At 35.6% G+C, this 17,180-nt stretch overlaps 1 protein-coding gene across 2 annotated transcripts in view; it reads right to left on the reverse strand.

Moving 5' to 3' along the window:
- Window positions 1–17,180, reverse strand: part of MAGI3 (membrane associated guanylate kinase, WW and PDZ domain containing 3) — a 289,692-nt gene that overhangs the window by 58,560 nt on the left and 213,952 nt on the right. For both annotated transcript variants that reach the window (XM_017524272.2, XM_017524274.2), the window contains exons 7-8: window positions 8,670–8,727; window positions 3,832–3,926 (exon numbers count right to left, since the gene is read on the reverse strand). In XM_017524272.2, coding sequence (XP_017379761.1) covers window positions 3,832–3,926; window positions 8,670–8,727 — 153 coding nt within the window. The remainder of the gene's footprint in view (window positions 1–3,831; window positions 3,927–8,669; window positions 8,728–17,180) is intronic.

Consider the following 17,180-nt stretch of genomic DNA (forward strand, 5'->3'; position numbering starts at 1 on the left):
TGATGGGGAGGAAGGCAGCAAATCACACTGCCACGTGTGTTCCTATGCAACAATTTTGCATGTTCTTCACATGTACCCCAAAACCTAAAATGCAATAAAATAAATAAATGGGAAAAAAAAACCAAAAACAAAAACAAAGTAGCAACCAGTCTTTGAACAAAATATTTCTTTAAAAAATTTTTTAATTGACGTGTGCAATACCCATTCGATCAAGACTGTGTCTACTAGTGTTGCCTACCAGACTGCAGATAAGAATATTTCACTAATGACGGAGTACTCAGACAGGTACTTGATGATAATATGAAATGCAATTTTTTCATTTTTATGCCAATCATTGAGATTCTGGTTAGCTATCCCATGTCCTAATCTCCAGGAATACTAGAATAAGATTGGCTTCTGAGAGGAAAACTTGAAAACTGGCATACAATAGATGACAACCAAGTTGTACAAAAAATAAAGAGGAAGGAAAAGTTGTGGTTCACACCTAATTTTAGAAAGTATTAACAAAACAGCCAAAGTCTTATCAAAATTAAACATGTGTGGTGGCTCACACCAGTAATCCCAGCACTTTGGGAGGTTGTGGCAGGCAAATCACAAGGTCAAGAGATCAAGGCCATCCTGGCCAAAATGCAAAAATTAGTTGGGCATGGTGGCGTGTACCTGTAGTCCCAGCTACTCGGAAGGCTGAGGCAAGAGAACTGCTTGAAACCGGGAGGTGGAAGTTGCAGTGAGCCAAGATCATGCCACTGCACTTCAGCCTGGTGGCAGAGTGAGACTCCGTCTCAACAAAAAAAAAATTAAAATAAAATAAAAAATAAACATAGAAAAGTGAAAATCATAAAGGCACAAAGATTCTAAACTTTAAATCCAAGATTTGTGATGTTGATTGGCCCTGGGTATGTTGTTTAAATCTTGTAAGCCTCAGTAGTCTTGTCTATAAAATGGGAATAATCGTACCTAAAATTGATGGGATTGTTACAGAGATTAAACTATGTAATGCATAGAAAACAGAGGTAGCACTGCTTGACAAATAGTAAGTGTGCAATAAATGTAGATAAGATAAGCAAAACTCTTGTCCAAAGAAGTAGGTTCCCTGGCTCACACACTTAAGGGCTTCTGACACTGTGAAAAGGATAACTTGGGATGGATGCATCAGACAATTTTAACTTGGTGCCATCGAAGCCTCTGAATGGTGATAATAATATTAATAACCTTGCAGAGCTATTTTGAGACTTAAATGAGATGATTATACAAAGTATCCAATTCTATATTTGACTCAATATCTCAATAGATGGTAGCTGTTATTCCTTAAGAACTAGCATAACTCCAAGAACATCAAGGAAGCCTTTCTTGCCCTTCCACATTCAGATTTAATTTCTCTCTTTTGTCTACCTGTATTGTTTATGTCTCTATTATCACACTATACTAAAACTATGTTGTAATTCCCTGGCTAAGTTGGGAGCTCCTGAAAGACAGGTGTTAAGTATTTGTTTGCTTGTTTTTCCTTTTTTTTTTTGGTGAGACAGGGTCTCATTCTGTCACCCAGGCTGGAATGCAGTGGTGTGATCACTGCTCACTGCAGCCTCAACCTCCTGGGCTAAGGTGATCCTCCCACCTCAGCCTCCTGAGTAGCTGTGACTACAGGTGTGTGCCACCACACCAGGCTAGATTTTTGTATTTTTTGTAGAGATGGAGTTTTGCCATCGTTGTCTAGGCTGGTCTCAAACTCTTGGGTTCAAACAATCCATTCGTCTTGGACTCCCAAAAGTGCTGGGATTACAGGTGTGAACCACTATACCTGGCCAGGTGTTGAGTGTTTACTCTTCTTTTAACCCCCAGCTCATAGGAGAGTGCCTGGGTATCTAAATCAATAAAACATATGGTACCTCATTCAGTGAACTTAGAGTTTAGTAAGGGAGAGAAGATCTCCCTTGAAATGTGCCATGAATTCAGGGACTATGTTATAATACAAATAACTCTGAATTTAAAGTCAGTAAAACTTGGTTCAAATTCTGATTTGACACTGTTATTCTAAGCAATAAGCTTAATGTTTATTAAAGCCTCCATTTCCTTATGTATAAATTAGGGATTCATGATGCTCTTCGGTTCATGTCTTCTGTCTATAATCTTTCATGGTCAAAGCTATGAAAATCATTGGTTATACTCATTGTCTCCACTTCTTCACCTCCCATACCCTCTTCATTCTATTGCAATTTTACTTCACTTTCTACTTGTTCTTGATAGACTAATGACCTCCCTATTGTCAAATCCAACATATATTTTTCAATCTTCAACTTCCTTGACTTTCCAGCAACATGTGACATAAATACTCAATCTCTTCTCATGGGTGTCCATCCCTACAACCTCATCTCTTGTTACTACCCTACAAACACCCTATGCTGTAACCACGCCTACCTGCCTTCTGGCCTTTCAGCACACCATTTCATGGTTCTATGATTTCAAACATTCTGTTCCTTTTACTTGGTATGCTTTCTTGCGCCTTTAAAATTTTTGTTTGCCTGCTTTAACTTTTTCTGACTTTTCAAGACCCAGTTCATATCTCTTCTGCTTTGAAATTTCTCCTGCCCCTTTGACATTCTCTACCAAAGTAGAGTTGGTACTCACTTCTTTATGCTAACACTGTACGTACCTTGTACACCTCTATTAATAACAATGAAAGCTATCATTTATTAGTCAACATGTGCTTAATATCATTGTAGGCACTTTACATCTGTTAATTTACATACTCATAAGCACCTTAAGAGGTGGGCACCATTATTGTTCCTATTTTATATATGAGGAAATAGGGGCATTTAGAGATTTAGGAAACTTACCCAAGGTTACACAGCTGGGATTCAAACCTGTTCTTCAGCCTACACATACAACTACTATTCTAGGATGGCACGTATCTCCATATATTATAACCATCAGTTTCCTATATTAGACTGTGAACTCTTGAGGGCAAACCCTGTCTTACTCGTAGTAATTTTTGTATACCTAGTGCCTAGCAAAGCACTAGGTATATAGTCAGTGGGCATATAGTCAGTGCTCAGTAGTACTTGTTATCAAAATGTTTGCTAAACAAAATGCAAAGCTTTAGGAGGAGGAGTATGTTTTTGAAGAGTAACTATAAAAAAGAACTGTTCCTCTCATGGGCAACAGAAGTGGAGAATCTACTGGGTTATTACAATATGACCATATATACCGCTGATTATTAATGACAAATGAGGGCTAGAAAAGGGATGGGAGGGATAAGTAGAATGTAAGAACTTCCTGAGCAGTGTTTTCAGAATACACATGACTAGGCTCATCAAAATGTCTGAATCTATATTTTTTTAAATGCTCCCTAAATGAGTCTGATATTATTAATACCTACCATCCCACTTGAGACTCAATGATGTAGGTAAATCATTTGGTATATTAAATCTTATTAATATTGCTTAATGAAGAATCCTCAATGGTTACAGATACCATACTTAAGCAATTAACTTGGGAAAAGCTAACGAGGAACTAGAGACCTAATATTGGCCTCGCCTTAAACACATAAGGAAACATTCCAATCTTCAAAACAAAATCTCAGATTCATAAAGAAGCTAATCAAATCCCTTCTCCCAACAACTTCATGCTTTTTATATACTGGTGAGAAAAATCTCAGTATTCTCATAATGTTCAGATGTTTAAGATTATTCATATCTTTACAGTAACAAAAATTAGACATTCTTTGTCTAGTGTCAAAGCCCTGGCAATAAAAAGTTCAAACTCACTTTTATTAACTCAGCATACAAATTTCTCAAGTTATTCTTAGAAGGAAAGATTGAGAATAATGTTTACCTGGTTTTGAAGATCCAATTTCAGCCTGTCCTAACTGCTTTTTCCTTTTGGCTTCTTCCACTGGATTTTCAAACTGGGTTTTCTGGTTAAGGTGACTGCAGAATGTAGAAAAACACACATTTCAGTTTAAAATAAAACAGTAACATATTCTTAAATAGTCTATTGTACCATTCCATCACCATAGATGAGGGGACAAATATGTCTCTTTAGGCTACGGAACATGGAGAAACTGACAGATGATAGTAGAGGGGCTTTCTGTCAGCTAAATAAAGTTCTGCAGAAGACACCAAGCTATAAAGCTTTTGATAATATATTTACTATAGCTTCTTCATAAACCTACACAATATAGCCAATAATGTTTTCAAAACTATAGTAGACACTCTCTTATCTGATGCAATCAGAAGTACTGGTTCCTGGTAATTTAATTTTTTTAGAAAAAGGCAGTCAATAATAGAAGCGTTTTAATTTGAGTTTCACCAAAATGAAGCAAGCTATAAAGACACTTTCAAAGAAATTTGTGTACAGAATCCTTTTAAAATTATATTGTTATTACTGTTACACTGACTCACCTATATCCATTCAGTAGCAACTAAGAAAATGGCTGGCTTTTATCAATTATATTATAGAATAACGATTTCACACTTGAATTTCTTCATAAATATATCATAATTAACTGAATAATTATAACATAGGTTCAACTGGCATTTACGATTTGGGAACATTCACTACTGACTCTTGGAATGCATATAACTCTGTGAAAGAAAGCAGAAAGCCTGGAGAGATCAGCAGCTAGGAGGTTAGCCAAAACTATTCAACATTCTATGGGCAACAGTATGTTTTACAAAAGAAATAGGGCACTGTTCTTCTGGCAAGCCAGTTAAGTGGAAGTTGGTTAAGAAAATGACTGTTGTAAAAAAGATGTTTAGGACCATGAGTAGGTCTAATTCAGAAGCAATGGAAATCATATTCTAGCATTTCCACAGTACAAATATATTTCAGCATATGCTACAGTTTTCCAGTAAAATCCACTTTAATAAGAAGTGACATGAGTGAACACCAAGAATTAAATAACAAATCATGAGAATTTCATAATATGATTGTCTTTAGGTAGGCTGAATACTACAAAAGCTACATATAAATAATTACACAACTTGAAAATTTACTATTTATTTATTTGAGACACAGCAAGAGCTGTGTCACCCAGGCTGGAATGCAATGTCCCATCACAGCTCACTGCAGCCTCGACCTCTCAGTCTCAAGTGATATTCCCACCTTAGACTCCTGAGTAGCTGTGACCACAGGTGTATGCCACCATGCCCAGCTAATTAAATTTTTTTTTTTTTTGTAGAGATGGGGTCTCACTATGTTGCCCACACTGGAGCTTTGCCATTTGTGAACATTAAGGGTGGTGATGGAGAAATGGGCAGCAGGGACTAAAATAAAAATTTTAAAATTTTAAATACCACCTTCAAAAATAGGAATGTTAGCTTTCTCCATGTCATTTAGGCTACTACTGCATATTAGTTTCACAACAGATATGGTTACTTATTAAATAGTTTAAGAGCTCTAAATATGGACATTCTTTGGGTTCTGATTTTACTAACACTCAAGTATGCTTCTACTTCATAATAAGAGGGGGATAACCCTGTCCACTGAGTTAACTGTTTAACTCTGTAAAAATAAAAATCTTAGGAACTACTTAAAAATTTATATATGTACTGATATTTTACATATTCTTTTGAAAAACAACTAAAAATTGACACTCAGAAAATGATAAACCTGTTTAGAAAGAAACTTGGCTCAGTTTCACTTTAATGCCATTGGCTAGAATGACTCACTTTGCCACCCAAGCATTAGAATATAAAAAGTAGTAATTTGTATTTATACTCTTTGTAATGTGTGGGAGAAGAGAGTACAAGTATGCAAATGAGTAATCCTTTTCCTGAAAATTTGACAAAAGAATATAAGATTTAGTGAAGGAAAGTAGTGCTTTCATTATCTTAGACTATCTAGACTAAAATGCCACCCGAAAAAAAAAAAATAAAAAAATAAAAAAGTGAAAATAGTGTCCTTTTCATTTAGTTACTTATACCCACACTATTATTAAGATATAACAGATTTTGTTTTCCATATAACTAGCTATGGAAAATAAGAGAGGAGAACATTATAGATCAACAGAAAGAAATAAAGATAGCAAACAAGAATAATTAAATATTAATACATAATTTGGCACATTATCTGTATTAAAATTTTGTATCTAATATCTGGAAAATTTATCCAAAGAAAATATTCTTTCATAAAGAGTTTTAGATGGCTGGGCGTGGTGGCTCACACCTGTGATCCCAACACTTTGGGAGGCTGAGGTGGGTGGATCACTTGAGGTCAGGAGTTCAAGAACAGTCTGGCCAACAAGATGAAACCCCATCTCTACTAAAAATACAAAGTTAGAGGGGTGTGGTGGTGCATGCCTATAATCCCAGCTACTCCTGGAGGCTGAGGTATGAGAATCGCTTGAACCCGGGAGGCGGAGGTTGCAGTGAGCCAATACTGTGCTGCTGAACTCTAGCCTGGGTGACAAGAGCAAAATTCCATCTCAAAAAAAAAAAAAAGAGTTTTAGTTGTGAAAGCAAGTGTATATTCTGACTTTGTCACCTAGGTGCATCAAGGCATTTAATGCTCATTACCCTGATGTAATCACTATATATTATATGTACTGAAACATCCCTATGCACCCCCAAATATCTATTATATGTTAATTTTAAAAAGACATGTAATGTAATACAACAAGACAGCATTTCTAAATATATGGGCATATTTACAGCCTATGCATATTTATGTTTATTACAGCCTATTTATATTTATGCATATTATAAGCATATTACATTTTTGGAACAATTTTATTTTAAAAAATAAATTCATCCATTTCAGAATCCCATTCTCTAAAATAAATACAAAGAAAAACTACCATTGCAGTTGGTGTTACTACTGTAAGTCTCCTGCCAAGAGCAATCATTGTGCCATCTGGTTTGACAAAATAAGAGAGCCAAAGAGTAGCCATTCAAGTAACAGCTTTTTATCTCCATCAGTAAACTCACTACAGATTACTATGGTTGAGATTCAAAACCTAACTAATCTGGGAATCAAGCCACATTCCATTGCTCAGCAGACTCCATGCTAATGTGCATCTTGAGTACAGTCTGCTCCTTCTTAATCTAATACAAAACCCTCCTATAAAATGAGCTCATTCTGGGAATAATCATCCAAAATCATGTCGCTGCTGCTGTTGCTTCTAATTCAGGCTATTTCATGTACCTCCCTGACAACTAGGAGCAAGTCGCTTCAGGATTTGCCTAAAGTTGCTTCACCATTATATCTTTGCATAATGGGGACCAGGTCATTCAGCTCAAGGTTTTATAACAGGCAAATGACTTTCACCTTTTGACCATGTATTCAAATTCACTTGGAATGGATAATAAAGAGAATGAGAATCATTATCTCAGAAAGGTTCAGCAGTGTCAATGGCAAGTAATAGTTGATTAGAGTCCAATTTAAATAGACTAAACTTTGAGGGGAAGAAAAAAATCCTGCAAAAGCTTTTCTGTTGGCCCCCAAATATTCCTTTGACATGAAAATGGTTGTTTCTTCCTTTAACAAAATATGACTTAGGAAAAAAAAAAATAAGGGAGCTGCTGTATACTTTTTACATCACAGTATCAGTAAGATATTAAATAACACAATGGAAACAAAATTAGCACAGCTTTCAAAGGAACCAAGATACTGAAATTTTGATATACTTAAGTGTCAATCTAATTGAGTCATTTCTTGTAGGAGACATACTTAATTTTAAGGAGTCATTCCAAAAATCCCTCTAACCACAGCGACTCAAGTAACAATCTGCACAAAAGAATAAAGACTACAGTTCCAACAGGAATCAGAGAGCTTACGTTAGGGATAATTACCAGGAAATGGCATCGGTTTATGCCTATAAGTGTTGAAACATTAAGAAACAATCATAAAATTAAAGATTTTTGTGTTTGTCACTTTTCCAGGTAGTAATAACATTTTGTCTTTGCTACCTATGCAGCAGGTTTAGACTCCTAGTCTCAAGGTAAATAGTAGTGCTTCTGATACAATTATTTGCCTGGTGCCAGACACTTGAGGTCAAATTCAATGTTTAGCATCTGGAAAGAAAGCAATCTCAATGGTCATAACAATGTAGCAATTAGTTAAAGAAAAGAGAAGGAAAAATTAGACATTGACATTAGCTTAATTTCTCTGGCTAATATAGCCAGGTGACTGGCACTTCTCTCCAATATATATTTAAATTTAACCATAACAGCTGCCTAATAAGCAACTTTTATTCCTAAATCGAATATTAAGTTTTGCTTGAATAACTCCTTAAAAGAGAGCACATCTTTAGCTGTATACTTCAAAACTCTGGATAATTATAATACCCTAAAGTTCTTCTACTGTTTTCAGAAGCATACAGTGTTAGTGTTGGAAATGACCTTGATAATTCATCTTGTCCACTGCCCTCATTTCAGTTTTCTATCAAATGACTTTCTCTTTAGAGGCTGTAGTGGTAACAATAGCATCTCCAGCTATTAATCCTCTAGGCAACTTCCCCCTTATTCTCTATATTTAGAAATTCAAAGCCAACTTCTGGGAAGCCCAAGGTCAATGAAGTAAATGCTCACTGACCCTACCTTTTCATTCCCCTAGTTGAAAACCTCAACAGTTGGATGACAGAAGCATAAAGTGCTGTATCTAGTATTCCCTAAAGCTGTCGGCTGAAAGGAAAACATTTGGGAGAATATTAACTGAGGTAACAAACTTACTCAACATAGTATGTCCCATACTGAGGGTCCTCTATTTTCTCCCAGCCATAAGGAAGCTCTGTAAATAAAGACAATTGAGTGAATTGCCAGATTCAAAACTGACAGAAAAGAATTCACCAGTGAGTGAATGTACTATTTCATTATACTAATATTTGGGAGTCAGAAAGCTGAGGACTCACTTTCAAGAAACGAACACAATTTAAGTCTGAGTGGCTTCTTCAACAGCAAGTGAAAATTTCAGCAAGCAATCAGATGCCCAGAGAAGAAGATGACATTAAACAAAAAGGTGTTTATATGAACCACAAGCCATAAAAATGCTAATAAAAATCACTCTATATTTCCTTCATTTAAAAACTTTGATCATGCTGACATGAGACACACTTACCCTGTAGTCCAATACAAGAAACAAGTGCCTGTTAAATTTTTTTACTATTATACATAGTTTTTTTATTTTTTTTTTTTTAGGAGTCTTGCTGTCGCCAGGCTGGAGTGCAGTGGTGCAATTTCTGTTCACTGCAACCTCCGCCACTTGGGTTTAAATGAGTCTCCTGCCTCACCCTCCCAAGTAGCTGGGACTACAAGTGAGCGCCACCACGTCCAGCTATTTTTTGTATTTTTAGTAGAGACAGGGTTTCACCATGTTGGCCAGGATGGTCTCAATCTCTTGACCTTGTGAACTGCCCGCCTCAGCCTCCCAAAGTGCCGGGATTTCAGGCATGAGCAACCATGCCCAGCCCATACATAGTCATTTTTGATGTTATGTTCTGATCCACTTCTCCTTAAAGGAAAGCTAGCCTTGGACTTTTGACATTTCAAGTGCGCAATCTAGATTTGCTTAAAACCTACAAAAGTGATCTGAGTATCTGAAGGAACACTAACTACCACAGTGCTTTGTGTAATCTGTATTTGTGAATGATAACAAAAAAACATCTTACATAGCATTCTTATATATTACTTATTCTTGTAAAGAAGTAAACCAAGAAAACATAACCAGAAACACTGAAGGTAGTTGAATTTCTGAAAGTTAAAAAAACATCTCTAGCCTTTTCAATGTGAATCGACGTGAGCTTTTCAATGTGAATGTAAATCTTTTCTCCCACTTTGTCTTGTAAAGTTAAGGTTTCTGAAGAACCATCTTACTAGTAAAACATGGATTAAGTTGGGAGGAATGTTCCTAACAGGTGGTTCTAGTCCTATCCATTTTATGTAGCAGTTGAGGAAAAAAGCACGTTAAAAAAAAAGGCCACAGTTGTACACTATGATGTCCCAAACTTTTATTTTCAATTTCTCTTAAGAATGCTTTTGCTATGCTGAAATGCATGCACACACACACACACACACACACACACAAAGTACGTTGGACAGCAAACAGGTTTAGAAAGCATCACAAGACTTATTAGTTTTATATCATTTAGCCTCAGTTATGACATATCAACTTTGTAAGTAAAAATTCCATTATAATAAACTTGACAAGCTTACTGTTTTACTCTAATAAAAATTATTATTCTGCATTCATAATATAAGAAAAGAACAGATGACCAGCCTCCTGGTGAAAACCTCTGAATTACCCCTACCCTTTTCTATATCATACTTTTCTGCATATATATTGATTGGTGGTTTCAAAGTTTGATGAGTTTTTGTGTTTTTCCTTTGAAGGACCTGGTTGAAATGCCTGAGGTGGAAAAGATGAGAATAGATGAACTATTCAAATAGTTGAAATATGTGAGAACAGAACAAAACATTAAAAAGAACTGAGATGTACTTTAGTTCACTTTGATCCTCCTTAGGTATAAAGCACATCTACCAAACAGTTACAATATTTTATAGCTAAACAACTGTTGCATAGATAAGAGTAATTTTTGGGATATATCTGTAAAACTGCACTGTAATAGTTATAGATCTTCCATGAAAACTATTTTTTTTTCTTTAACAGAAATTTTCTTGAAATAGCATGGGAAATGAATGGAGCTGAGGAAGGATGAATTCTACAAATGTACCACAATTAGATTTATGTTTTGTTTTTAGAGAAGTTTGGAGAATTTAAGGACTATAGAAATAGTTGAAATAGTCCATTTGATATCTGAAAAATTCACTAAAATTGATATATTAATAGTTAATAAGGATAAAAGATCAACATAAATATATTTTAATGTTAACTTGAAAGTTAATTTAGCATTTTGGTTAGCACTCAGAGTAACTAGCAACTAACAGATTAAATACAGTCCTTTCTTTAGGAGAGCAAACAAATATGGCCATTTATTTTCTGGATTACTTTATTAATTTTAAACCTTTACCACTGATATCATTAGAAAGTTGTGTTTTTTTTGTTTTTTTTTTTTGTTTTTTTTTTTTTTTTGCAGGGTAAATTAACACAGATAAAGAAGTGGTTATTATTTGCCCATTTAAAATGAAGGTAATAAAAATCAAAACTAAAATATTTAGCAATTTGATACACTATCTAGTGGATCAATTCATTTATTAATTTTCTTTCGTTTTTCCTTCCTCCCTTCTCATCCTCCTTTCCCCTTCATCCTAATGCAGAAATAAAAATTAGAAAGATAACACAGTTCTTAACCTCAAGGAGTTCATAGTCTAGACAGGAAGACAGAAGAGATAAATGATAAGATGGAGATAAACATAATCTTTTTTGTGGAATGCAGAGGAATGACAACAATTGCTTGGTAAAATGGCTATCAGGAAAGCCTTCTGAAAGGTGATGTTTAAGCAGTCTTTAAAGATAAATTGGCGGGTCTCAGTGGCTCACGCCTGTAATCCCAGCACTTTGGGAGGCTGAGGCAGGAGTATCACAGGTCAAAAGATCAACAATCCTGGCCAACATGGTGAAACCCTGTCTCTACTAAAAATACAAAAATTAGCTGGGCATGGTAACACACACCTGTAGTCCCAGATACTCAGGAGGCTGAGGCAGGAGAATTGCTTGAACCCAGGAGATGAAGGTTGCAGTGAGCTGAGATCATGCCACTGCACTCCAGCCAGGAGACATAGCAAGTCTCAACAACAACAAAAAAAAGATAAGTTGGGATTAGGGAGAGGGAGATGATTCCAGTTAGATCAAAGGGCATTAGGTGTTAAGAATGCTTGGTATTTTCCATAATTACAAATAATTTGGTAAACTAGAATGAAAGTTGTATGCAAAGAAAAATGAATTTTATGAACAAGCACCAAATTACAACATTCTTAGAGTGCTGTGTTGGGAAGTTTGATCTTTATTTTGATGATGATGCAGAACTGTGACATGATTTAATTTATATTTGAAAAATATTATTGGGCAGCAGTAATATAGGATGAAATAGATGGTGTCCCATGAGAATAAAGGCAGACAACTAAGATAAACACTAACAGATTGCATAAGAACATATGAAGACTGTAACTAAGGCAGTGATAGCAGAATGAATAAGGCAAAGAAGTTAAAGTAACAGAACTTAATGACTACTATGAGGTTTGAGGAAGAGAAGGAAGGAAAGAGGCAAAGATGATTCCCAGGTTTCTCGATCTTGTGGCATAAAAGTGATACATTATCAAATATTTATTGAATAATTATGAAAATGGGCCAGGCGCAGTAGCTCACGCCTGTCATCCCAGCACTTTGGGAGGCTGAGGTGGGGGGATCATTTGAGGTCAGGAGTTTGAGGCCAGCCTGAGCAACATGGTGAAACTCCCATCTCCGTAAAAAATATAAAAATCAGCTGGTCATGGTGGCAGGTGCCTGTAATCTCAGCTGCTCAGGAGGCTGAGGCAGGAGAATTGCTTGAACCTAGGAGGTGGAAGTTGCAGTGAGCTGAGATTGCATCACTGCATTCCAGCCTGGGCAATAGAGCGAGACTCTGTCTCAAAAAAGAAAAAGAAAAAGAAAAAGAAAAATTATAAAAATGGATGTGAGAATAGAAATTAGGAATTAATATGGATTTAGAGGAATTTTAAGAAACAGATGATATATAAAAATTGTCTAGTAAAGTGCCTACCACCAATGGATACTCAAGAAATGTCAGGTTTTTAAAAGTTACAATTGATGGAACTTGGTAGTTAACTGCAACAAAAAGGAGAGTAAAGAAAAGGCGAGGATGACAACCAATTTTTGGCTCAAGCAGCTGGGAGGATGACACATCATCTGTTGAAGGCAGGAAAGGAAGGTGTTAAATTTGAGTGATCTGTAGAACATCCTGGTAGAGATAATATAAAAAGCTCTTGGCCATAGGAACCTGTTACTCAAAAGAGAAATATAAGGAGATAAAGATTTGAGAGACATTGTAGTTAAAGCTATGACAGTGGACATGATTACCTAGATAAACAGCAGAAAAAGGTGAACAACAGAATTTTAGGCGCACTGACATTTTAAGGAGCAGATAAAGAAAGTAAGAATCATCAGGGGGAATGGTGTAAAAGAAGACAGAAGAGGAGGGGCATGGTCAGCATTAAATGCTTTGTAAAGCTGTAAGGCATAAAGACAAGGGCTAAAAAAGAGTCTGTAAGAGCAGGAGGTTACTGGTAACCCTGAAAAGGTAGGGAACAAAAGTCAGAATATTGTAGTAATTGAAGAGAAAAATACAAGGTAGAGTCCTTAAGAATAGATGACTTAAAACAAAAACTTGCTAGTGAAAAAGATAGTATAAAAATTAAGGGGAGGGCTAGTCCAAGAGAAAATGTGTTTGTTTATTTTTGATATAGGAAAGACCTAACCTACCCATATTTTCCTGTGTACGAAGCCAAGGTATTCCCCCAAAAAGCTATTTCAAAAGACAAAACTATTTTGGGCATATCAAGCAGCTGGGTGGTTCTAAATCCCATTAATTTATCCTTCTTTCCTCTTCCCAAAATAGAATTTTTCTTGTTTAAATGTAAGAGTTACAATTGTTTTCTCATGGTGGAGCACTATTCAGTTTATAATTTTCTTTTATCATTCTCTAAGCTACAGAATGTCAACATTTAACACATTTGTAAGCTGTATTTAGCAAAAATTTAATCTTTCTTTCATCATAAGAGAAATGGGATGGGTTGAGAGTAAAATGGATTCCTAATGTTATATTTTCAAGACAACTACCTAACCAAAACACTAATTATTTTATTTGAATAGAAGACAAAATGTACATCAATTAAACCAAGCTGTTCAAGCTGTGTCCTTATACTGTATCTGAATACACAGCTGGGTTCAGAATATCAGAAGACTGGGAAGAAAAGGGCATGTTTTAAAAACTATAAGGTCTTTTTAGAAGATCTTAAATGTTCAGCAGAATATAAACAATATCTTAAACTATAAAACCTACATTTAAAATATTATTCTCTTTTCAGCGTCTACTTTGTACAAAGCACTGCAGAGACTACTCATGTGAATCAGATATAGTTTACCCTGAAAATAGTCTTCTGTGGGGCTATTTTCCGCCTACTGAGTGGGGAAAACAAAGTGTAGAGAGAAAATAGTAAAGGATGGCAGAGCACAAAACAAACAGACTCAATTTTCTACACTGTAGGCTCCCCCCAACCCTCGTGAAGTATATGCAATGTTAAAGAGGTGTACTTGGTTATGTAGATGGGAGAGTAGCCCTTATTAGTTTCAAACATTCCTAGAATACTGAATGCAATTTTGATTGTTCTATTTTAAGAAAAAATATACTTAGGATAATCATAAAATGTATTGTCCACTTTTGAGAATAAAAAGGGATACTATTAATAATTATGCTGGGGCAAGAGGAATAAGCTGGGTTAGTCCTGGGCCAACCAAGACATATGTTCAACCTTAATATAAAGAGCATTAGGGGGAAATGTTCATCCAATTCTTCAAATTCCTTAGAGAATAAAGAATGGGAGGAACATTTCCAGTTTCTCTGAGCCCCCACACTTTCTTCCCAAAGGAAGAAAGAATGTCTTATCTGACTAGGGAGTTTCACACAATGAACTCAATATGCTTGGCTTAGGGACTCTTGAGTTCTCCCACTGTTTTGGTTAACAGCCTGCCTGCAGAGGTGTATTCTGGTCTGTTCTCTGCCACGTCTGTCCCTTCGGAGGAGGCTTGTAGTTGAAAACAGAGGCCAAAGACTAAGTGTTTATGTCTCCCTCCTGCAAAGGTAAAATAACAGCAAGGCCATATACATGCAGGACTAACATTCATCCACTGGCATTCTAACGTCATCTGTCTGTCTCTGGTGTCTTATTTCTCTATTGACTACAAACTAGTAATGAAGAATGCTTATTATTTATTGGCCCCTCAGAACCTTATAGAGATTAAAAAGTATTTTCAAAAGGGTGACCAAAATAATCCAGAGGATAGAGTAGCTCTTTTCTTTTTTCCCTTTCTTTCCCTTTTCCCTTCCTCCTTCCCTCCCTCTCTCTCTTCCCTCTTTCCAAACATTCAAGTCTCTACTAAAAGGATATATAGATGAATGTGTCAAAAATAATTGCTCTGAGTGTGGTAGCTAGTTACAATGCAATATAAATGTGACAAGAGAGACATGTCATATGGTACTATTGAGCACAGAGGAGAGAACGTCTGCTTCTGACTTGCAATAGAATGACAGAAAGGGCTACAAAGAAATTATACTTTAGATTGGAGCTTAGAAGGATAGTAGGTATGAGCCAGGTAGACACAGGAAACAAGACTGGTTCCTGGCAGAAGAAATGGGTATATGGCAAAGACGAAAAATATGTCAGATTTATGACATGAAAATATTTTAAAAAATAAATATAGAATATGATTTGATTATAAAAAATCTTTAATACTTAACCAAGGAGTTAGATTTTATTCTGCTGACAATAAACAGCAAGGGAGAGACAGAAACTTAGTTTTGGAAATATTAATTTGGTTTACATATTAACTCCAAGGTTTTTTGATCATGTAGCCTTTTCAGTAAAAAACCTGGCATTGCCCCTCTTCTAATATATATATAATAAAGCATATACAAAAATAGATGTTTTTAAAGGAGGTGATTAAATAAATACTTATGACTTTACCTTGAAGTTGAAAAAAGCTCATATATGGTCATATATGGTACACAAACAGTATCAACTCTATCATTTTTTTACTATTAGTCTGGGTTTGCATATTTGTATTATCTTCAATCGGTAGTACTTTTGCAGAAATCTTTTAGAGTGACATTATCATTTTATGTGAGGTTAGTTTAAAAACTATTTATCTAGTCTATAAATCCACTTAACTGGGCACAAGCAACCCATAAAATTTCACAGTGTCCTTAAAAAAAAAAGAGCAAAGGTGTCACACCCATTCCTCCCTCAAGGCATTCTGGCTAGCGTCTGTGATAATCCGACATATGGCATCAGTAAAAATGCTATTACCAATCTGTACGTAAAATAGTAGTGAAGCTTAGTTTCTTTTCTTTAGTAACAACATGATGAAAAAGAAGTTCTAATATTTTCTACTGGGTACCAGTAGATAATTTGAGTACCACCATTTTGGAAACCACAGGCATAAAAGATATATTAAGGAGAGAGAAAAAACCGGAGGAAGAAAGACTAAGAATAATCCAAGTGTGTAGTGATTGGAAGAATGGAAAGGGACATATAATATAGAAGAAAAAGCACAGATAAAGAATAAATGAATAATTATCTGAAAAAGCAATTGTAGCAAAATGTTAAATGTAATATCCTAGTGGTTGGCATATATATGTTCACTGTAAGATTCTTTTTATTTTCCTATATATTGAAACTTTTGCATAAGAATATATTGGCAAAAAGAGAAAAAAGAAAAAGCAACAGGACTTGAAAACTAAATAGGAAGTAGGGCAAGAAGAGAGGAAGAGGCGGTACCTATATGACAGAAAGAGAGACGGGGTGGTGTTAGGAGAAAGATGTCAATTTAATTTTAAATAAGTTTATTTGAAGTACTAGTAAAGCAATCAAAACAAAGATTCAAAAACAAGATAAAACAGAAATATAATTCAGAACAAAAGACTATACTAGAGATTTTGTTAATGGGGCAGGCTACAGTAAACTGATAAAGCTATGAGAATAAATACAAGAAAAGGCAGAAAACTGAATTAAAACAATTGGGGGCCAGGAAAAAGAATGGAAGCCAGTAAATGAGACAAGCTCTAGAAGACAAATACCATGCTTACTATCTAAAAAGTCAAATTCTACAGTAGTACATATTCTAGTTTGCCTTTAGAATGGCTGATTTCACCACAAGAAGTAACTTACTGTTGAAAGCTTTATAGACAACTATGGTATAAAAATTATTTTAAAAATTATTTATTGGGCTGGGTATGGTGGCTCACACTTGTAATCCCAGCACTTTGGGAGGCTGAGGCGGGTGGATCACTTGAGGTCAGGAGTTTGAGACCAGCCTGGCTAACACGGTGAAACCTCCATCTCTACCAAAAAATACAGAAATTAGCCAGGCCTGGTGGCATGCACCTGTAGTCCCAGCTACTGGGAAAGCTGAGGCACGAGAATCACTTGGACTTGGGAGGTGAAGGCTGCAGTGAGCCAAAATCATGCCACTAAACTCCAGCCTGGGCAACAGAGAAACTCCGTCTCAAAAAA

This window comes from Cebus imitator, unplaced genomic scaffold, assembly GCF_001604975.1.
Source record: "Cebus imitator isolate Cc_AM_T3 unplaced genomic scaffold, Cebus_imitator-1.0 Scaffold32, whole genome shotgun sequence".
In the NCBI taxonomy this organism is placed as follows: domain Eukaryota; kingdom Metazoa; phylum Chordata; class Mammalia; order Primates; family Cebidae; genus Cebus; species Cebus imitator.